This window comes from Tasmannia lanceolata, unplaced genomic scaffold (assembly GCF_043159265.1).
Source record: "Tasmannia lanceolata isolate RefF3 unplaced genomic scaffold, GAP_Taslan_0.1 ptg000016l, whole genome shotgun sequence".
In the NCBI taxonomy this organism is placed as follows: Eukaryota; Viridiplantae; Streptophyta; class Magnoliopsida; order Canellales; family Winteraceae; genus Tasmannia; species Tasmannia lanceolata.
This window is the reverse complement of record NW_027518693.1, coordinates 8,975,038-8,998,171: the sequence shown is the minus strand read 5'-3', so window position 1 is coordinate 8,998,171 and position 23,134 is coordinate 8,975,038. Positions and strand designations below refer to the sequence as shown.

Here is a 23,134-nt window from a genome sequence, read left to right as displayed (position 1 = left end):
CATGAACTCAGAATAAATAGTTGTAATGTCACACATTTCCATGAAACGCCTCCTAAACTTCCACGCGTCTAATCTCAACTCTGTTTGGTCAGTATAAAAACAGTAACCCAACTAATTCATCAATTACCAGCACCATCCAGCCTAGACATTGAATACTACAGAGTACTTAAACCATTCCATCCACCAAAAGCTGATAAATGATCAATAAAAATAAACACTGTTTCAAAGTAAATTGGCCATTAGCTAAAACATCCGACATTGCACTGATAGTTTCTCTTCTTTTTAATGGTAATAATATTAAATAGAAGCAAAAGAACACCGAACCTAAAAGCAACAAAGCAAAAAAGAAAGAAACGGCAAGTAAGATGCAACATATCAAGTACGGATAAAAGCTTCTCGGGGAGGGGGATGATCAAAACTAAAGGCAAAATCACAACAATGTCAATCCAGACCGAACAAAAAGATCAGCATCACCATTTGCAGAGCGCCAGACATGTATGATCCCAATGAAGTGCCTCTATGGATAAAAAAAACCAACTTCTCATCCACCTAACGACAGTGGGGGAGTCTCCCTCAATAATGAGATGATTCAACTGAGTTTGACCCATAAGATGGATTCCAATATGAAGCGCCTGGACTGCCTCAGTAGACTCCTCCTCACCAATACCCTCAGAAACAGTTTAACTGTCTTCATTCTGGGGCTTTGAATCTGAAATATTTACCTTGCTAACACGTTCTTCCTCGGGCAATACACACCAATTAGGAGATTGCACGGCTCGCAACCATCGGAAATCATCCACATTCGCCCAATTTCCAGTCTCTTCTCCAAGACCCGAATCTCTCAGCTCTTTCTCAATGCCTTCGTAAAACAATAAGTACGGCGCAAACCTAACGCCACAACCATCCTCGATTATTGGCCTACTTTTCACCCGAAGATAAAAATCCGTCCCCTTCGCTTGGTGAATCCGAATTTGATGAGATGCCAACATAAAGATACAACCCTCTACTTCTTCAATATGGATCGAACCCAGTACAGGACCAACAAAAACACGACAATTCCTCAACCGATGAATGAACAGCGCCCTCAAGCAACCCTTCAGATGGATTTTGCAGGAAATAAGATCAGAAAGTATAAAATCCCCTTCTTCAGAAAACCCAAACTCCTTAACCAAAATGGCACCTTCCTTGTTCTTAAACCCCGGGGAATCACGAACCGCAAAATTTGATTTTTCGGCCGAAACCTCATTTAAATCCCTAGTTTCAGTTACTGTAACCACATTGATCGGTTCTTTCTTCGTCGGCTTGTTGCGGAACATGAACTTCTTCCTCGGAAACAACTCCAAATTCACAATTTCTAGGGTTTCCTTCAATTCGGAGATTGTCTTCAGCGATGAACGGACTTCGTAAGCAGGCAAAAAGTAGGAATTCTCGGCTACAAGTTTCTCGAGATCGCCTATGGCAACGGACACTTTCTCGATGTCGTATTTCAGTCGAGATTTGGTATCAGAATCGGTGATCAGGCGAATGCGATCGAGCTCGTTCTCGATCGATCGTTTCGATTCTGAGAAGCGATTGAGAAAAGATTGTGTGGACTCGAACGAAGGAACGGAGTCGGAATCTGATGATTTCTTACAGATCGATTGCTGGAGTCGAGATTGGTGGAGATTCGAGAGGCGTTCGATCATCGCAGCGTGTTTTGTTTGAGCGATCGGATCTAGGGTTTTGGTGAGATCTTCTTCTTCCATGGCGTTTTTGCACAGTAAAAAGGAAAATCCAAACAGGAAAAGTGAAATAACTTAAAAATCGCGCCTACGGCTTAGGTAAGTGATCGGATCTAGGGTTTTGATGGCGATTTTGCAGAGAGAAAGAGACAGAGAAAGGAGATAGCTCGGGGGAGCACTCAAAATCGTGCCTCTCATCAATCTCATCGTACACGTGGATCAGCGAATCAAGATTTTGACTACCATAAAGAAACACGGTCAGCGCTTTAAAGAGGCAGGTAGAGAACGAATTGAATATGCCTGGAAATGACAATGGTGAAAGAGAAATCACGCTATGGTCGTGAGAATAAGCATCAGATAAACCCCAACACTGCTTCTCCTTCTAGGGTTAGGGTTTGGAGGCAGAATTCATCGTATCCTTGCAAGAGTGAGCATCAAATAAACCCTAACACTGCTTCTCCTTCTAGGGTTAGGGTTTTGGGGCAGAATCCATGGCAAGTGACGCTGTTCTCCGATCTTGTCTGGTTTCACTTGGAGCGGTGATGGTGGTGGTTGGAATCTTCACTTTCTCCTTCAAGAAGATGATCGCGACCTATGCTTTTGGTCTCTTTGCCATTGCCGGAATTATGTTACCGGATTGGGAGTTTTTTGATAGGAAGATCTCCGAGTGGTTTTATCCTATGTCGAGCGATCGATCAGGCAACAGGATCTCAGATCAGAATTCTGGAGTATCAAGGTGAGATTGCTGATACTCTTTATTTGGGGGGAAATGATTATCAGAACAACCATTGTTTTCATATTTGCACTAACTTTTCTTGTTTTTTCTGTTTCTAATAAGCTTGATGACCTTTGGGCTTTGACACCTCTTTAAATAGTAAAAAGACAAAATAGGTTAGTGCAATGTGTATCATTTTCCCCTTTTTTCAATTTCTTGTTTTGTTCCTTTTCTCTAAAAGGGGGAATTGATATTTCCGCCCATTTTATTTGTCTTTTCGTGAAATTGAAGTTTTTGATAAATGACCGTATGGTCCAGTATTTTTTTAAAACTACTGTACGGCTCACTACATTGGTTGATCCAAACCAAGGAAGCAGGATTCTTTCTTGGGAGCCTTCAATTCCCGCTTCGATTCCCGTTTCGATTCCCGCTTTCAATTCCCGCTCTGGCAACCTTGAGTAGGATTCTTCTCTGGAGCCTTCGATTCCCGCTTTCGATTCTGCTCTGGCAACCTTGATCCAAACCGTCCATTCGTTGGGCAACAACTTAAATAGGTTGTGCCCCTAAAATCATTTCAATTCTATGATCATAGCCCTCTGATCCATTGAGGAACTGCTCATTATGGAAACCCTCTATAGATCGGAGGGTTATGATCGTCCTATGGAAATTATATTTGGATCACAACCTATTTGCCTAACAAATGGACAATTTGGATCACCTTATAGAGTGGACCGTGCAGTACTTTTTAAAAAAAATACTGGACTATACGGCCACACATCATATAAAAGCTCTTTTTTTATTACCAGTTTTAAACTTTAAAAACAATCTCGAACAATTCTAAGACGCAATTTGGCAAATAATTCCATCAATTTCTCATATATTATTTGCAAGTCTTGAGAGAAATTCAAAACTAAAATTGAACTCACATCCTAATCTATCTAGGAAATGTAGGTATATGCATAGTAAGCATGTGATTTTTCAAAATTTTGCCAAAGATTTTCCAATTTTTCCTAACATTTGTTTCCCTGATATATATCTGATTCTGAACTTTGTATCTTTACTAGAAATGCAGCTATTTTAGGAAGGGACAAACAAAAGTGGGTGGAAATATCATTTCATTTCTTGAGCTAGACTTTGAATGAGGCGGTTGATAATATGAATTCCTGTTGGGGAGTTCATATTGGCAACCCCCTGTTTTTTTTCATGCATAGCAGTTCTGCAGCCAGATTAAGCATGAATGAAAATTTTAAAAACTCACTTCTCATTAAAATCTAATCTTGGTTATCTGTGTTCTTCAGTAAATTACTGAAAACACACTGATTTTGGAGATTTGGGTGCTGTATTTTATTCATAAAAGCAGCATAATATTACTGCTAGGTCTAGGATTGTTAGATTTTAGGCAGGTAACTTTGTTCTTATGTTACCGGTTCATTGATTCACTTGGTTCAGGTTTGGTTCATGGTTCACAGTTTGCTAGGTCTATGGATGTTGGCTTTTAGGCAGGGTACTCTGTTCCTATGTAACCTGGTTAATTGATTTGCTTGGTTCAGGTTTGGTTTTGCAGTTCACAAACTCCATATGAACCCGGTTCATTAATTGTAGGCTTCTCTTGTTCACGAGTTTATTTTGCTCTAGCTCTATTATTAGTTGTACTTAGAAAAACCATTCTAATGCTCCTCAAACCGTGTACCTTTCATTTCGTTCGTAATTCTCCAGTTTTTTTTAGAATTGTTGCAAATTGTATTGCGAATCAATTCATGCATATGATTTCACAACAATGTTTGACATTAAACAAACCAGTTTACTCAGGAAGACAGCAAGTATGTTCTTCCAGGTAACTCGGCTACTCTGTTCTGCCATTACAACATGTTATTTTTCTTGATAGAGCAAAGAGTGGTGATGCTAGTCTTCTTTGAGCGGTGGTCCTTTTAAATATAGAATGAGATTTCTAGTTCTAGGTTATTCATGTGGTATAATTACATGTGCTAGTGGGTAATAAGATGGGTTAGCTCAAGGCATTAGCTATGGATTCGGCCAATGGTGGTGAGATTTCTTGGGGGTATATATTTTACCATTTGAGTCATGATTGCAGAAGCAAACTATTGAAGAGCTATCCAAATCATTTAATCATCGGAAAATAAGTTCACGTGAGAGTTTAGCATGTTGGGGCCCTTTTTTCATCATGTTTCTGTCATCTTTAAGGAGTTCCTTACCACCCGATGAGCGTTGCTGCATCGCTATGAAAACTTACTATGGGCTGTCATTGCGACATTGGCCCAAATTTTACTACATGCCATAACATGTTGATGATTGGCTTCCTGTTCTCAAAGCTTTCTCCTCTTCCATAAGCATCCTTACTTGCCTCCTTCGGTCTTATATCTGCTCAGCCTCTTGTTAATCAACAAAATGGTGACCCATCTGGGATGGATGGTGCAGTTAAAAAGCCAGTGCTGAAGAGATCCCTGCAATACCCCATTGAGCAAACACTCTCTAGGTTCATCTTGACCCACCTCCCATACTTCTTTGCTTGCCCCGATGCATTCATTATGGCTTTTATTAGATGGTGTAAATTAGAACTTTTTTACAGAACCATGCTTATATCAAACATGTTAATGATCTTTCTCTATCTCCTTTTGCAGGTTCAGACTTTATCCTGTGAGGCTGGTTGTGTTCACTGTTGTCTATGGCATCAGTCTATACAAATGGTGGATGTTCATAACCAGCTAGTTGCTCTTTCTCCTCTCTTTTGATGTTGATTACATGCATGCTATTGTTGATTAGACTTCAACTGTTAGTCGTGGACATTTCAAATTGTAATTGTTAAGAGTGGGTGACATTTCAAGTTGTAATTGTTAAGAGTGGGTTGTTTAATCAGTATCAAGGCCATTGTGTATGCCCTGCTTTTTTCTTCTTGGCTGCCATTTGGTTGGCCTCTACATCTAGAACGACCCGGTTAGAACTCACCCTTAAAAGCTAGCCGTCAATGGGTGGGTGCCCGAGTCCTTGTAAGGCCTTCCCACTTTTTTGGTTTGGGATCTCTTTATACTGATACCACTTGTTGGGACCCAGGTAAAACTCACCCTTAAAAGCTAGCCAGGGAGGGTCCCCAAGTTGTTATAAGTCCTTTCACATCCATCCACTTTTCCTATGTGGGATCTTTGCTTTCGCATGGAACCCAACATCTTGTTAGGCTAAAAGAAACTGTAAAATAAAATGAGTGTTTTATGGTTGAAACCAGAGAAATTATATGGTGCTCGATCGGGGATCGGGCATGCTGGTGTAAGAAACGTAAGGATTATATTGCCCCCAATTTCTATGAAATACAAGATGCTCATTGAACTAATATTCACTTCTACGACTCTAGATATTCAAGGAATCTTTTTATGTTCTGTTCTAGATGAAACAGAATAACTGGACTCTCAGTATTATGAATGGGCTACTAAAGGGGCTTTCGTATCCATCAGATACACAGAACAATTGTCAATGGGAGTAGTCATAGATATTTAAGGTAAGGTATCAAAGATCTTTTTCACCGCAGCCGAAATACCAGTAGTACGCAGAAGTACCACCCTGGATATTTGATCTAACACCAGCACCTTAAAAATTGTGCTGCTGTTGGATCAAATATAAGGGTGGTGCCTCTTGCATAGGGGTGCAACTCGGGTCGGGTTGGGTCGGGTTGAGGCCAACCCGACCCTACCCGAGGAACCCATTTTTCCAACCCAACCCGACCCAACCTGATTTCCAACCCGATTGGACCCAACTCGACCTAACCCGATTTGTAATTTTCTCAATCCGACCCAACCCGATTTCACCATTTGTTTGATTTCTCCATTTTATTCTTGTATTTCCATCTCATCCTAGTCATTAGATGTTCCCCAACAAGAGGGTTAACTAGGACAACTTTCACCAAGTTTTTTTTATTTCTTTCTAGATTTGAGTTATATAATATAATGAGAAAACAAACATAGAAGTAAAAATTTTATACATAATGGAATTGGAAATCGGGTTTCGGGTCAGGTTGCCCAACACCCCAACCCAAATTCGGGTTCAACCCATTGGGTTTAGGTTGAACCCGACCCAAGTTGCACCCCTACTCTTGCACGAGGTTAACGATCGGGCACCATATAAAATCTCTCATTTTCAAGACAAGTGAGTGGAGATATCATTTTCTTTTGAAAAAATACAATGTTCATATCAATTTAATTACAGGAAATGATATAAAAACAAAGGGATTTGCTGGGACCATGCAGAAGGCATTTCGTGGACCTGCTATTGTATGATAGCCTGCTCCAACATAGTGGTTCTCACCTTTGTTGATTTGAATCTCATAGTGAACATGGACGATCAAGAGCTACATCTAAGCAGTGGCTTCACATCCCACAACAAGAAATAAACTCAGCTCAACTCAACTAAGCCTTTCTACTTTTCTATGGAATGAATCCACAACAAGAAATAAACATAATTGGAAATTAAGATTGCAAATATTCAGCCACAAAAGACCCAAATCATGGCCTACCAAATGGATGGTTAAGATCATTCAAAGACGGGCCCGCTGTTATTTAGTGCGCATGCCACGTTATAGTAAGGTCGCTTCATACCGAAGCATTCCCCACGTATGCATGCAATCAAATACTTTCGATTTGAGTGGGAAAGAAAGAAACTCACGTTTTTATGTCTTCCGTTATCCCGCTGGACTCAACCGCAATGGCTAATTGACTGTGCACATTGCACACCATGTCGGCCATTTTCCAGTAGCAAGGTAATCCCAACCCTCTGATCTATAGAGGAATTGCATATTATGGTACCTTCTATAGATCGGAGGGTTGCAATCATCCTATGGAAATTATTTTTGAGCCGCAATCTATTTACGTTATGGCCCATCAAATGGACGGTTTAGATGATCTATGGTGTGGCCTGTAAAATACTTTTAAATTGTGGCCTATCAAATGGACGGTTTGGATCATCCTATGGCGTAGCCCATACATTACTTTTTGAAAAATAATGGACTATACGAGCGCACACCATATAAAATCTCATCACTCATTAGAGAGATGTTGCTTTTACTTGGGGGAAGGAGATTTTCAAAGAATTTAATGTTGCCTTACAGTGATGTTCGAGGGATTTTAGGAATTTCTAAGGATAATATACTAATATAATGAGTGACAATGCCCAATGGATAATGGGCAAAAGAAAACATAAAAAGCTATGTCAGGGACAAAACTATACTAATTGAAATTATGAAAATTTTGGGAGAATCTTATAGATATGTTTTGATCCAAGGGATTTCTAGTAGTTTTTTCAAAAAAAAAAAAACACTTAAAAAAATACAAGAAAGAAATGGCACTAATGCGGGGCGGGCGGGGCAGGGCCAGCTCCATCCCCTTCTCCTCCCCTTCCCCGCACCGGGAATTTTTTAAATCCCCTTGCCCTTCCCCACTCAAATCGGGGATTCCCCCCCCCCCAAACGGGGCGGGGCGGGGCGGATCCCCGCTTTTCCCGGGTGAAATTGCCAGCCCTAAAAGAATATTCCTGCTAGGCCTAGGGAATTTTTGCTTGTGCAAAGTGGGAACCCATGACCCAGTAATACTATCATTCATTTTCGTGAGACCCATCATAGATGAGTCATTTTTGGTAGGCCAAAGTGGACCCATGAGCCAGTAATCCTATTATTCATTTTGGTGGGACCCATCATGGATGAGCCAACTTAGTTCGCATTAATCCAATGCTATTCATTTTGGTGGGGCCCATCATAGATAAGTCTTCTTCAATAATCTAAGTGAGCCCAAGCTTTCGGTGATCTTAATAGTGTCATTAGCGGGGGGAAATTCCTATCGTCATATTGACGGTCTAGATTGATCACTTTACGTCATGACTCAGTGTACATATGGCATATGTGCTTGGTGATCAAGACCGTTGATCTGCTTGATCAGTCCTCAAATCCAATTTTGCCCTACAACATGGGACCCACTTTTGAAAAGGGAGGGCCCCTTTAGATTTGGGGGGTGTAGAAAAAAGAGGTGAAAATATACACGTCTGTATTTAGAAATGGTATTTTATGCGCATATTGTAGTCAGCAAGGACCTGCAGAACGAAAGGAGAGAAAACCCCAATCTCTCTCTCTCTATCTATCTCTCTCTGCAAAACCCTAGAAAATCAAACCTCTGTTTCCTGAAGGAGAAAAAGTCCAAAACGTGAGGATTGTAAGAAGAGAAAACCCTAATCCCTCTCTCTATCTCTATCAATCTCTTTGATTTTGTGCTTTTTTGATGGAGATAAAACCTCTCTGCTGAGAGAAGACAAGAGGGAGGAATTAGGGTTTAGAGGTGAATGGTCATGGGAGCTACGGGTTCGAAACTCGAAAAAGCCCTGGGCGAGCAATTCCCTGAAGGAGAGAGGTATTTTGGTCTCGAGAATTTCGGAAACACGTGCTATTGCAATAGCGTATTGCAGGTTTGGACGTAAATCAGATATATTCCCCTTTTGATTTCATCTGTTTTTTACTTTTCTCCCTGTTTGATTGATTGGAAATATCTTCTCCGTTGTTGTTTTCTCTTTTTGGGTTGTTCTTGTTTCTTATGTGGGTGATTATCTTATGCTTTTGATGGATCTCTATGTTGCCATATATATCCTTTTTTTAGGTTTCTTTTTAACTTTTTGAATGGTGGCCTTTTTTAGGTTTATTTATTTGTATTTTTAATGGGTTTTGATTGGTGCTGATGGGGTTTGCTTGGATATGTGAGATAACTTTCTTGAAATTGGATCTCTTTGTGTCTGTTGTTTTGTGGGGGTTTTATTTGTTTATTTAGTTTCAAAGACCCGCAATTTCTGATTATGTGATTTTGTTAGCTATTGAGTCTAGTGATATTTGGTTACTTATCGTAAAATTTGTTTCGATGAGCGGATTCTTTTTCGATAGAGTAATTTGGGATTTTGAATTTTAAATGATGGGATGGTTTATGTATGTTGGACTGAAAATTATGCTTTGAAATTGGCTGCCGTCTTACATGCTGTTTCTGTGACATTTCATAACAGTTTGCATTCTAATTTTGATTGCAATAAGCTAGTGACCGATGATGGCATTATTGGAATTTCATTTAATAGCATTATTAGTGTTATGGTTGTTGTTTTCGCGTCAACCAAAGGAACTGGGATTGGGTTTTTTACTGGATTCTTCTCCTCCTCCTCCTTTTAGGCTCTGATTTTTGAACAAATTAGTGGGTTTTGGGTATGCAATAATTAGGATCCCACTTCTTCCTCTATGATTCTCAAGGGGAAGGCATCGATCGATATTCTCCTCTTTTCTCCCCTTTGCTTCAACACAACTCCGTCAGTTCTGTTGCGGTGTCCGAAAGAGGTGGGAAGTTGAGATCGCTTCCTTCTTGATTATTTGATAGAGAGGAAGAAGCAATAAAACTCAACATTTTGACTTTTAACTTAAACCAGCTACCAAAATATTACCTCAAATCAGTGAAAAGGCCATAATTTAACAAAGTGGAGATTGGATTGACTACATTTAGCTTGAGAAAGATCAAAATCTCCATTCAAATACAGATTTCAGATTGTAGCAACCGCTTACAAAGAGGAATTCAAACTGAAATAAGGTCCAAAGAGCAGAAAATAATTTGTGGTGGTTTGGGATTCAGGTATTACCGGTTTTGTGCTGAGAAAAATTAAACTCTCCTACCATTAAAAAAAAATTTAACTCTCCAAGGCTCATTCTCCATTCTATTGGTGCATGGCGGTCTAGTTGTTTGTCACGTCCATTCATTGATTCAAAGGTTAGATTTAGCGTGGGCAGGGGTGAGAGTATCTGTTTTGTTTGGATATTTGGTTAGATGAGTCACCTTTGTGCCATCCATTGCTGTACGTATATTTTTTTGTTAGCCATAGAGGGTGAGAGCATGTGGCTGCTATGAAACGGGGGATGGGCCCACTATATGGGTAATATGTCTAGTGAGAAATCTTGAGCAAAGTGAAATTGACAACTGGAATCATCACTTTTGGGCTCTTGATTTGATTTACATATCAACTCAAGAGTCTGATAGGAGCAGTGTTTTAAAACGCGGATGCGACGCGGAAAGCGGCCAAGAAAAAATCCATGTCGACTCGGCGTGGATGCGGCCAAGAACGCGGTTGACGCGGCTGAATACTTGGTTGATGCGGTCATAACTAGGGAGAGTCAAAGGAGTTTCTATTGACTCTGTAGGGCAAAATGCGGAACGCGGATGCGGTGCAATGCGGACGCAGCCATGGTAAAAGGGAGTCGACTCGGGGGAGTCAACGTGGACGTGGGGTAGTTTTAAAACACTGGATAGGAGAATATAGGCCCCGGATCCTAAAGGCATATTCTCCATTTGATCACTCCTCCAATGCTTGTTGGTAATGGAGGGCGGAAGTCCTCATTGGAAAATGCATGGCATTCGATTGTGCCCCCCTAGAGTGGTGGTATTTACATGAATGGTAGCGGCAACAAATATTAACACGTGTAAAAGACTCAAAAAGAAGAAATTTTGATCAACAATGTGCACTATGTATGGTGTTGAGTAAACCCTTGACCACATTATGATCCATTGCCTATCCCCATGGAAAACGTGAGGAGCCCTAATAAATAGTTTTTTTTTGTGGATTTTTTTTTTCTTGAATGGTAATGTTTTTTTTGTCGATGTTCCTCTACTCAATTGAACCAATCATCCTCGATTGGTGTGGGAGCCCATTTGGAGACATTGGAAAACCCCTTTGGAGACTTGTCCCCTTGTGTGATGATTTGACATATTTGGAAGGACCATAGGATATTCCAAGATTGTTGTAATCCAATAGGAAAGATAAAAAATATTGATGATGAAAATTGAGCTAATTCATTTCTCAAGGAACACAAGCGCGGTTAGATCACTACCCACCCTAAATGTGATCAGGAATTGGAAAACAATCACCTTTGGTAGATCATCTCACCCAAAACCAGCACCTTTGTGGTCACCACCACCCCAAGATGGTAGTTGAATGGGGGCATCAGGGCCCAACCAGAATGGGTGATGGTGTATTTCATGACCATCAAGGTGAAGTGATAAGAGCATAATGCAGACCAATAAGTGATTGTGATTCCATGGAAGCGTAAGCATGAGCCCTTTGTATCGGGCTTCATACCTCTGTTGAGTTCATGGGTGGACACTTGTGATAGATGGGGATTCTACGAACATCATATTGTTGGATCAAATATGTTCCACAAGTCCATGGAGACATATGGGCCTCATCATGGAGATCTTAGATCTATGTGGCAGGCTAAATCCATTGTTGCAACATAGACCGAGGTCCTAAAAAATGATGCAGATATTTTGGTGAGGGAAGAGGTGAAGAGAGAGACGAACTGCATACTCTGCGATTCCTCTATTTGTTAACAGTTAGTAGTAGCCACAATTTGGAGAGGAAAAACTCAGCATAGGTTGATAAACTAATTAATGAAAATAGTAATCATGTTACACCAATTCGATGCTCTAAAATGTCCTTCAGATCTTCTCATGGCTTTTATTTATATATAAAAACAACCTAACCTATTCCCCAACAGGAAGTCTAAAACACATAAACCCCCTCAAAATCTATTGCCAAACACTTTCCCAAGCACACACTAAGGCACTAAAGTGAGATTTTTATCCCAAATACGGAACCTGTAAAGCCCATCCTAATAAACTTAGAAATTCTAGAAAAATACCAAAAAATTATTCACTCAAACATGGCAAGGGTATGGGGAGTTACTTGACAACTTTGACCACATGTAGGCCCTTTGCTTACATCAACAATAGCATGTGCTGGCGTAAGCATGATGTCACCACTCCGTTCCAATCGGGCTCTTTGTTCTTTGTGCTTTGCCCTATAAATAAGTCTTAATGACCCTCTGTTGTATTACTGCATCAGTTGCCCACCTCATGATTGGTTTTCACCTTTTAGTCATGTACACTAATGTTACGTGGGCACTCTAATTTTTTTATTGGAAACGCGTGCGCAACGCATTTCAAACATCAATCTGTGCAATATGCGAGGCACATGACCTTTTTTTGAACAAGTGATAGATTTATTCAAAAATGCAAATGCAGTGAGGCCGAGAAGGCAAGGCAGCCGACATCAAGCTACGAAACTGACATATCATGCCAAATTAACTTCTCTGTACAAGAAGTGCCAAAATTAGTAAGAGTTCCTCCACAATCATTTCCTTCACGAATAATATAAAAGTGAGAGCACTCTAAGGTAGCAATCAAGTCCATTTCTCTAAATAGGCCATGAATCTCCAAGGGGGCTTTAATCCTCCTTGAGCCATCGGATTATGTTGAACGAGTCTCCTTTAATCTAAATTTCAGAGGGATGTAATGGAGACTGGAGAGTTTAGCTTTATCCCATTCCTGGCAGCAACGACCTCAACTATTGCAAGTTTGCAACATTGATATCACCACAAGGACCTGCAAATGCCAAAACAACCTTTCCATTAGAATTAAAACAAAAAACAAAAATCATACAATACCTAGCACTACGAGATATGGCCCCATGACTACTAAGCAGCATATTATTGTCATCATGTACAAGCATCACCATCTAAAATATATGTTTTGCTGTGTTCGATGTGATTACATTCCTATGTGGTATCTTCATCATAAACAAAACATACTTTTTGGGTATACAAATTATGTTTGAAGCCAACCAAGCTCTAACCAGAAGTACCTGAAGTGTACTCACTTAGGAAAAGCACATCAACCCATTACATGCCTTCCTCAGTTAGCTATTCCTTCCTCTTTTCTTAGCTATTTGTCAACCAATCTCAATGTCCTCTATCCCAATCATTGGATTTGCAAATTCTTTGTTTAAATCTGCCCTTTTACGGACTTGCTGATCAAGATGTACTTTGCTGTGTTGCACAACTGGAATGTCAACATTTCCTCATGAGTTGTTTGAAGATAATCATTAAATTGAAATATTGAATCAATATGTGTCACATTTGCATTGATTTGGACTTTATGAATAAATGGGATCTACCTCAAATATTTAACAAATGCACTAAGAGTATGTAACACGTGTATTGGAGTTGTATTTCAGGTATGGCAAAGGAAAATGCATTACATACCCGGTCCACATCTTTGACTTTCTAGGCTCATCTAGCTATCCTTTTCGCTTATACGGTCTTCGTGATTTTTTATTGCTCCAATAAAGTAGTTTCTATCATAGATGAATGATTGTAAAATTATTCTTCCTGTCTGTTGATGATGATTTGGCTTAGCTTTCAAATCAGCAGTATCCAATTTCATTGTTAGAGATAGTTTATAAGGAACATGGCTCTCCAGAATGTGTAGATTGATATGATCACAAAAAAAGGAAAAAATCATTCGATCATCAAAAGATATTTTACAATTTGCGTTAGGAAACTAGAACCAACTTCTCACAAGAGCCTGTTTCCAATGCTTTTACGGAAATCTGATGGACACAGTGCACCTAAATAGTGTTTTCTCTGCAAGTCAACTTTACCAGAATCTTCGTTATGTGGTTTTACAGTTCTAGGTATTAATGTGAAGTAACTCTGCAAATGCTTTTTTTTTGGAATGATAACTCTGCATATGTGCTTTTATTGTTGTATGCAGGCCCTTTATTTTTGTGTCCCTTTCCGGGAACAGTTACTAGAATATTATTCAAATAACAAGAATCTTGGAGATGCAGAAGAGAATCTTTTGACATGCTTGGCAGATCTATTTACTCAGGTAAAAATCTTTATTGGTAAAAATTAGATGCATTAATCTTAATCTCTCGACTTTATATTGCTTCTATTTCCCAGGTCCTCTTAAATAGGCTCTAGCGCCACTTAACAATTACCTGGTCGTCACATTACATTTAAAAAGCTATTATGCATGGTTTTATCTCAAGGTATGATAATTCTTGGGGAATGATATCATTTAAGAGACCTGGGGGTGCTTGTTTGTGCCAAAAAGAAACGAAAAGAAAAGATAGTCAGCATTTTTATTGGAATTGTGGACTATGATTCCCAAATGTTTTCTCTAATGCCCTTGTTTATCTTTTGGTGCTTGGAGTTTGTTACTTCTTGAAATTGTACCATGTCTTGTAAATTTCTAATTTATCCAAGTTCTTTGGATCCAGCTTGTGTTAGAAACCCATTTTATCTATTTATGTAGCAACTTGTTATGTAGGTGCTCTGTTGTTAAAACTGATCAAAACTTAGATATACTAGGACTGTAAAGGGTTGAACTTAGGGCTCTGTTCTAAATATGTCTTCTATTAATTGTTGTAACGACCCGATTCCGTTAAGTCGCTACGAGCAAAAGAACAACGCAAAAATTATGGATTTTTTTTAAAAATAAGATAATCAACAACCACGACAAAAATCTTATTCCAAATTAAATAAGTCTACCATAACAAGAGGCCCCTTCAATACTCATACTCCAAATGAAAAGTAAAGTTTTAATAACTAAAGTTCAAACTAAAGAAAGTCCCGACAAAAATAAAAACAGAAAATGACGCAAGACGTTATAGCGCAATAATCCATGAAGCGAACTCACCGATCACACAATCCCTTATCCCATGGTTTCTTCATTTGCAAACGCTCCGCCATCTAACATCTGAATTCCTGTGGTGGAGAAGACAACATTAGAGCAGGGTCCTCCAGAGACCGAACGGAATAAAAGAAACAATATAATAAAAGGGCATGCAATAATAATTCAGATCCTTAGCAATCATCTAGAAGCAATAATAAATAACTGGAAATAAAACTACACCATCTATAGCAGTATAAACAGAAATGAATGACAGTAATGAATAATATGCTATGTGTGCATCAAATATGTAAAATGAGACAGTATATTCCCCAGGTACATCCGGTTTTTTCCCCATTTTCTTTTCTGTCAGTTTTCTTCTGACCTTTTCTTTTTACCGGTGTCCTTGTCACACGACTACCCACTACCCCTGTTCAAAGGTAGTGGCGTTATGGACTCGGATTTCGGTCTCGCATTTAATGACGAGCCGTTTCGGGGATACTATTCCTTTGGATGGTTTGCCAATGAAAGGCTGTACACGCTTCTCGCGATGGCCTTTGGACCTTAGGTTCCAGGATGATACCACCACACCCTTAATTTTCCCTTCACTCTCCTCCATGTAGGATATGCAATTAGGGATTTTAAGGTACGTTACCTTTGCTTTCTTTTCCTGCATCCTTTCACATAAAGGTTAGAAACAGTTTATTATTTATTTCATTTCAAGTAAACAAGTATAATGAGCTATACAGTTATCGCAAAGAAAATAGTATACATAAGATTACTTTGCATGAAACAAGTTATATTGAAACCATTACAACACAAGGTCTAGCTGTCACCTTCCTTTAACTTACGAACGAAGCGAATAAATCAGCCCCTACTAGAAAGAGAGGGGAAGCGGTCCTGAAGTCAAATCAATAATTGCAATAGAGTCAATTTATTTCAATCTAGATTTTTTTAATCATTTTTTTATATTTTCTTTATCAGGAGAAGCCCCTGACTCGGGGGTCAACAGGGTACCTGTAACGATACAACTGCTGCCCTGCTTTCGGGGACATAAGATACTCTCATTTTCAAATACAACCTGGCCCATTTTTTGTCCTAAAATCTTAGACCAGCAGGGTGTAAACCTGGTCCAATTTGGACCTAAATACTCATATATATATATATAGGACATAAATCTGGACAGATTTGGTGTTCTCGATTAAGGTACAAAAACAGTACCAAAATTTGGGCCTGTGTACTCTAAAACCGCATACTATTGGCCCAAAAATCTGGACAGATTGTGTTCCAAGGTGGGGCACACAATAAGATAAATATTTGGACTGTTTCATGCTCCCAAAATGGGCACAAAACCAAAAAAAAATAAAATCATTTCGCAACGTAGTAATGCTCGTAGAATCATTTTTCTTAACTTATACTCACACGACAGTTGAAGTCGAAAACCATAGTAAGGTTTCATTATTTTGTAACCTAATACACATACAACTGTTGGATTTCATATATATATGGATTCACAAGATTTTAGAATGTAAGAATTAAACCAACGTCTATTCATCCATTGAACACTTACACGCATACATATACATGTATGTACATATGTGTTTTTATGCATAAAATGATGGTTTAAAATCTCTGTATTTATGATGTTTGAGTCACGTGAAATGAAAATATTACAAAATCATGAGACTCTTATTTCATTCGTAAAATCTACTACAAAGAGGGTTTATCAAGAACACTTGATATTTTCTCTATTTAAATCACATATATATTTATTTGTTTTCTCTTTTCCCCCCTTGTTTTATATACTTAACTGTTTAGGGTTTTGCTTAGAGAATGAATAAGATTAATTAGAACCAAGAAAATCACAAAACTTACTTGGATGGAGTTAGGGTTTGATAAGAGCTTCAATCATCTTCTTCTCTTCTCTTCTTTTCTCTCTTTCTTTCTTCCTCTCTCTTTCTCTCTCCCTCTCTCTCGTAAAAAATTTTTGGGTGAGAATGGGAGAGGTGCACGTCACTATATATATTTTTTATTCTATTTTTCTTGTTTTATGATTGGTAAATTAAGATGAGTCATAAGAGGGCTATAGTAAGTTACCAAAAACCCAACACCTTGGTCTTATTTATAAGGCATGATAGCCACTTTTTATGGGTTTTAAATTTTAAAGAAAAGGAAAACAACCAAAAGAGGGGAGAAAGATGCGCACAGTGAGTTGTGCGCATGATTCTTTCCCTAGTGGGGATTGTGTAACTGCCTAAATATTAGGAAACCTTTTATTTTCTCTCAAATTCTCCTTTTTGATTGGTCAAAGGATATTATCAATAATATCTCCTTAAACCTAGATTTCTAAATAATATCCCAAAGAAATCAGCAATTATAACATACTTTTAGGAATTGAGTAATTTGGAAGTGGGCCCACTCTTCATTTAAAAGTGTATGCACGTTTTCCCATACAAGGGAAAACGTGGGTTTCTTCCCATACTCATTTTTTTCCATGTTTTAAGTGATATTTTCCCTGGACATTATTTTTACAACAATACTTATTGTCTTCTCTCTCATTTAGGGAATTTAGTTATAACTTTCAATAGCCATAGATTCTAAGATCTATGGATCAAAGCAAATCAAAGGGGGAAAAGAGTGATTAAAACTAAGATCAAGGGTTGATCAACGATGGATCGTTGATCCCCACCCTTGAAAATAGATCTATTGATTCAATGGCTTAATTCTTAGGGTTTTGAAAGAAGAAGATAATCACAATCATTACAATTGTGCTATGGCATGATTTTTTAAAGAAGCGTTGAAAATATTATGTTATTGTAGGCGGGTATATGATTCATTGAATATGCATGGTTGCAACAAGATTTGGGTGTTATTTGTGCATATTTGATGTGTTTGTCTGCTATTTTTTATTTTTTATTTTCTAAATATTCCATCGTTTACTGATAGATTTTTGCTGTTTGATTGTTTTAGCATCTATTAGAATTGATTTATCAAGTGATGCATACTTTTTTTTTATTTCATTTATCATTTTTATTTTTATTTTACTTTTCCATTTTATTTAGGGAAATGTTATCAGCACAACCATGTTTTGATATTTGCACAGACATATGTTATCTTTTATTATTTAAAGAGCTGTCGAAGGTCATTACCGTTCCCAAAAATCTCTGACAAAAGCCAATTAAAAAAGAAAAGATATGCTGCATTTGTGAAATTATTAAAACATGGTTGTGCTGATAACACTTCCCTTAATTTAACATTTGCTAATTTTTTATTGTCATAGAGCTAGATCTGCATGTTGTAAGAATGATCCACACACGTAATCTGTCTATGTGCCTAATATTTATGAAGTCTGTTTACTTTTATTTTGCATTTCTTCAAGTGTTTTCACTTTATAATAGTTGTCTTTCATTTAGAAATTATATATTTTTAACCTAGACCTGTATGTAGGTTTATTCTTTTTTGTGTTACTGTTTTCCTTTTTTTTTTTACTTAGTTTTGAGCCAGGGAAGCCATTAGCACTTGCAATTATGTTAGTGATTTACTTTTGTTGTTTAGTTGATCATTTTACTTTTTCCTTTTTAATTAGTTTTTAACGGTGGAACCTGTTAGCACATGCAATTATGTCAGTGATTTACTTTTATTGTTTGCTTGATCATTTCTTTAGTTAATATAGTTGTTTCTCCAAATGAATTCGATACTAAACTCCAACGTCATATGAAGCCACATAGAATTAGTTTATTGAAGTCCCACAATGGCCCTCCATGGGCATGACTCCAGTTGTTTCTTGCTGCTTCAAACAACATTGTGCAAACCTGATTCTTCTGAATTGCCAGATTGATCTGCATTTGAAGTTCCTTCAGCTTAAAGATCCTCTAACAATTCATATAAATGTGAATGACTGCACAATGTATCCAAGTATTTCAAGCACGAGCTGCACGGCGGCTGCGTAACCTACTAAACATTCCCTAAGCGTCCAATAGATGATTTCTGACACAGCTTTGATCCTGCTGATAGCCAAGAAAAGTTTTTTTTTTTTTAAATGATTAGAAAAAAAAAGGTTGCCTACACTTTTCTTTCTGGGAATAAGCAGGCAGATCTGATGATTAGCCTTGCTTGTTTTCCTCCACTCGTGGATTAAGTCTGAGGTCTAGACGTTCTCTCACCACAAAGTGCAGGGTTTGTGTCCCATGCCGTATTAGAATTGTTCCATGATATAAATCCAAGGATTGATATTTTGAAAGATGGGGATGTCATTCACATACACCAGACCATCCGAATAGCTAGCATTTGAATGGATAGTAGTCCTTTGAAGGTGTGAGTGAGGAGAAGGTAATAAAAGCCTGAAAAACCAGGAAACAAAAAAACTCTACCGGAGATGTGATTGACTTTTTTCCTGGTCTTTTAGCCACTTCTCACTCTCTAATCATTCCTGCCCTCTCAAGTCTCTCCTCCTCCCACGTGAACTACCCCTCTCTTACCACTCGGAGAAACCAATTTATCATGAAAAAAAAATTATGGCTGCCAGACATGGCCTAAACCTGAGTACGGAGGCTGCCGCTGAGTGATACCATGAAGTTCAACTTCGATGGATTCTCTTTAGGTAATCTAGGCGGGGCTGATAGTGGCTGCCTTTTTGAAATGATGGAAGAGAGGTAGTGTAAGTTTTTTTCCCGTACCATTTGATGGAGAAACTGAAGTGAAGACTAGTTTTACGTGCTTGTAAGTGGATTACATATCTTTGCTGCTGAGATGAGTGGTAATCTTTGAGCGAAAGGTGATTCTACAAACGTGATCTCTTGGGCTCTTTGCAAGAGCTTTCCTCATTCTGAATTTTATCATGTCTTGAGAGAGCCAACGATATGGCAAACGTATTAGGCTATTAGCTAAGGTGTTCATGGATTAGTGTTAGGTGTGAAGCACTTTAGCCAAGAAAGGTGTTAGTGGATCAGTATTAGGTGTGAGGCAATCTCTGCCCCCTGCTATAAATTTTTTGCCTTTAGCCTTTTCAGACATATATAGATAGTTAACATTCAAAAAAATGCATAGATAGATATTTGGAGATCCAACAATTCTGTCACTCGGATATCCTGGATGCTACTTCTTTGGAAGAGCCATCTAGTTATGAGTGTGAGTTATTGTATGAGACAAATAAAAGCTGGTACATGCTTGTATTTCATTGATTTCAGATGTATTGTCATAGAATTTATTTTTTATTTTTTTTGAAATGTTTTATTATTTTATTATTTTTATTTTTGAAAATGTATATTGTCATAGAAATTGATACATGTTTGTTATTGTCATAGAAGAGTTTTACTATGTATGTCAGATTGGTTGGCATTGCTAGTTGGTATGTCTTTGCTGGCTTCATTGTTTGGGTTTTGCTGTCTGCAGATAACTTGCCAGAAGAAGAAAACGGGTGTTATTGCTCCAAAACGTTTTGTACAAAGAGTGAAGAAACAAAATGAGCTTTTCCGCAGCTACATGCACCAGGTATCAATTTCACATGGACATGGATGTGTGTTTCTTAAATTAATTATAAGGATTATTTAAAAGTATTTGCTATGTTGGCTATTAGAGCTATTACCTTCTCATGATTTACTCATATACCTGTGTGATGGACCGTCTCCTTCTATTTTTGTAGGATGCTCATGAGTTTCTGAATTTTCTGCTTAATGAGCTTGTTGACATTCTCGAGAAAGAGAACAGTGCTGCAAAAGGTTCTCCAGAGAGTTCATCACCATCTGAAAAGATTGCAAATGGGCCACGTACTGCTCAAGCCAATGGTGTTCAAAAAGAGCCACTTGTTACCTGGGTTCACAAGAATTTTCAGGTTAATCAACTTGACCCACTCCTAACTATGTTCTCACAAGTTGCTCACATTTGGCAACAACTTGTTTTCTATGTTTTCTACAATATTGGATGATGAGTGATGATATTTTGTGTTGTTTCCCTCATACATTTTTTTAAACCTTTCTGCAATCAAATGTTGATGCCTGATCCAGGGTATACTAACGAATGAAACGAGATGCTTACGGTGCGAAACAGTGACAGCAAGGGATGAAACATTTTTAGACCTAAGCTTGGATATTGAACAAAATAGCTCTATCACAAGCTGCCTCAAAAACTTCTGTTCCACTGAGACTTTGAACGCTGAGGATAAATTCTTCTGCGACAAATGCTGCAGGTTCCTTTTCTCTCATTTCTATAAACTCTGTTTTCTCTTGCAATTGAGTGATGCTGGTCTCCTACATAACCATAAAGTTTCAGTTTTTCTTCTTCACTCTTTCCAAAAGAAAAACATTCCAAGTATATAACAATCGCTTGGGTTAAGGTTTTTCCTTGCTTCAAATTTGTTTCTGTTTATGATTTATGGGGAGTTTGGAGGGAAGTAACAGTGTTGAAACTAAGCAAAAAGTAGTTCAGGAATGGGTGCCCCCTCCCTTGGGCCTTTTAGTTGAACTTTGATGGATCTAGCAGAAACGACAATGGGAAGGTGATTTGGGCCTTTGGAGTACCCATAGGGGTAGCGGATGCTTCGGAGGCAGAAGTTCGTGCAGTCCACCAAGGCTTAAAATTATTGGAGTAAAATCAAATGGCCAACGTAGTGGTTGAAAGGGACTCCTTAAATGTCATCCGGCGACTAAACAGCAAAAACATCCCTGGAGATTTGATAGGTTCTTCGATGAGATCCTTGACTGCGTTGGATCTTCTCCTATAATGTTTCACCATGTTCGCCGATCCTCCAACTTGGTGGCGGATAGTCTTGCGAGAGGGGTCTCTAAAGAAGTTTTAGCTTTATTTGATGCTCTTACTCCTCGATTTTTTGTCTTTTATGAGCGCTTAGAAAGTATATAATGTTAGCCATGTCTCCGCCCGTTGCTTATACAGTTACAATTATGGTTTTGGTGACTGATTACAAATTTTGATCCTTTGTTTCTTCCAGTTTTATATGTCAGGCTTTGTTATTCGGTTCATCATTGATCTTCCTATCGATTTTCTTCAAAGATCACTTCCCAGTTACAATTTTTTATGATTCACGTCTTCTCCCTCCATTGCAGTTTGCAAGAAGCCCAGAAGCGGATGAAGATAAAGAAGACACCGTATATCCTGGTTATCCATCTTAAGCGTTTCAAATACATGGAGCAACTCAGTCGGCACAAGAAACTATCATATCGTGTTGTGTTCCCCCTAGAGCTAAAGTTGAGCAACACCATGGAGGATTCAGATTCCGAGTATTCCCTCTTCGCAGTTGTTGTCCATGTGGGAAGCGGACCCAACCACGGCCACTATGTCAGCCTTGTGAAGAGCCACAACCACTGGCTATTCTTTGACGATGAAAACGTGGAGATGATTGATGAGTCAGCGGTGCAAACATTTTTTGGGTCCGCGCAGGAGTATTCGAGCAACACCGATCATGGGTACATCTTATTCTATGAGTCCATTGGCGGCAAGAGTTGAGGGGATCAGTTTTGGGATGTGGTGGGCGTTTTCTCTTCTCTCTACTTTTTCCATTCTTTTTCCTTTTTCTTTTCATATCAGGTGGGAAGAGCTCTCAGTAATCAGTGAAGTGGGATTTGAAGATTTATAGGTGGTTGTCATGTACAGTGGATGGTGGAGAAGCAGTGTCCTTTGTTTTTTCAACAATAAAGGAGTGTAAATGGGAATGGGGGTGAGAGCTTCAGAGAAATGCTTGTATTCTTCACTGTTGAATATTTATAATAGAAATGCAATTACACCCAAACTCTCTTTCTCTGCAGGTCTCGTAGGATATGCATTGCTTTTATTATATCATGCTTTGAAAACGGCTTCTGTCTTTGCTTGATTAGCAAAAATAAAGTGGGTTTAAGATGGTATTTATGCAAAAGAGATTTCACATTGCACAACTTTTTGTTTGGAAAATTTTGTGGGAAAGGGTACATGTACTCATATGAGAGTTGTAGTTTTCAGATGAGGTGAGATTTTTTCTTGGGAATTATTGTGAGGGAAATGATACGACTTTTAAGCCTGATTGACATCCACTGGGGACTCAGTAGGTTGAAGATGCCTTAAGAGCTTAAACAAATCTTTAGGGTTGATCAACGGTCTAGAATCTTTGATATGCTGACAACAATACGAATGGACCCAGGTGGGAGTGGGTCCACCCAATATAAATTTGATTGTTTTCAAAAATTCCTTTT

The 23,134-nt window shown here is 38.5% G+C and overlaps 3 protein-coding genes across 3 annotated transcripts; 2 read left to right on the top strand and 1 right to left on the bottom strand.

The window, feature by feature from the left end:
* Positions 1-270: 270 nt before the first annotated feature.
* Positions 271-2,468, bottom strand: POR (C-CAP/cofactor C-like domain-containing protein). The gene has a single exon (XM_077357054.1). It carries the CDS (start codon positions 1,743-1,745, stop codon positions 681-683), a length of 1,065 nt encoding a protein of 354 aa, XP_077213169.1. The 5' UTR covers positions 1,746-2,468; the 3' UTR covers positions 271-680.
* Positions 1,986-5,329, top strand: LOC143848181 (peptidase). The gene is made up of 2 exons (XM_077357055.1): positions 1,986-2,457; positions 5,076-5,329. Exons 1-2 carry the CDS (start codon positions 2,213-2,215, stop codon positions 5,161-5,163), a joined length of 333 nt encoding a protein of 110 aa, XP_077213170.1. The 5' UTR covers positions 1,986-2,212; the 3' UTR covers positions 5,164-5,329.
* A 3,167-nt stretch (positions 5,330-8,496) lies between these two features.
* UBP3 (ubiquitin-specific protease 3) lies at positions 8,497-22,718 on the top strand. Its single transcript, XM_077357440.1, has 6 exons — positions 8,497-8,889; positions 14,055-14,171; positions 20,349-20,447; positions 20,599-20,787; positions 20,960-21,141; positions 22,016-22,718. Exons 1-6 carry the CDS (start codon positions 8,767-8,769, stop codon positions 22,413-22,415), a joined length of 1,110 nt encoding a protein of 369 aa, XP_077213555.1. The 5' UTR covers positions 8,497-8,766; the 3' UTR covers positions 22,416-22,718.
* The last annotated feature ends 416 nt before the right edge of the window (positions 22,719-23,134 follow it).

Excerpts from the sequence above, each read along its gene's own strand:
- POR (XM_077357054.1), bottom strand. The coding sequence starts at position 1,745 with ATGGAAGAAGAAGATCTCACCAAAACCCTAGATCCGATCGCTCAAACA.
- LOC143848181 (XM_077357055.1), top strand. The coding sequence starts at position 2,213 with ATGGCAAGTGACGCTGTTCTCCGATCTTGTCTGGTTTCACTTGGAGCG. Across the intron at positions 2,458-5,075 it reads CAGAATTCTGGAGTATCAAG|GTTCAGACTTTATCCTGTGA; the intron begins GTGAGATTGCTG and ends CTCCTTTTGCAG.
- UBP3 (XM_077357440.1), top strand. The coding sequence starts at position 8,767 with ATGGTCATGGGAGCTACGGGTTCGAAACTCGAAAAAGCCCTGGGCGAG. Across the intron at positions 8,890-14,054 it reads ATTGCAATAGCGTATTGCAG|GCCCTTTATTTTTGTGTCCC; the intron begins GTTTGGACGTAA and ends TGTTGTATGCAG. Across the intron at positions 21,142-22,015 it reads TTCTGCGACAAATGCTGCAG|TTTGCAAGAAGCCCAGAAGC; the intron begins GTTCCTTTTCTC and ends CCTCCATTGCAG.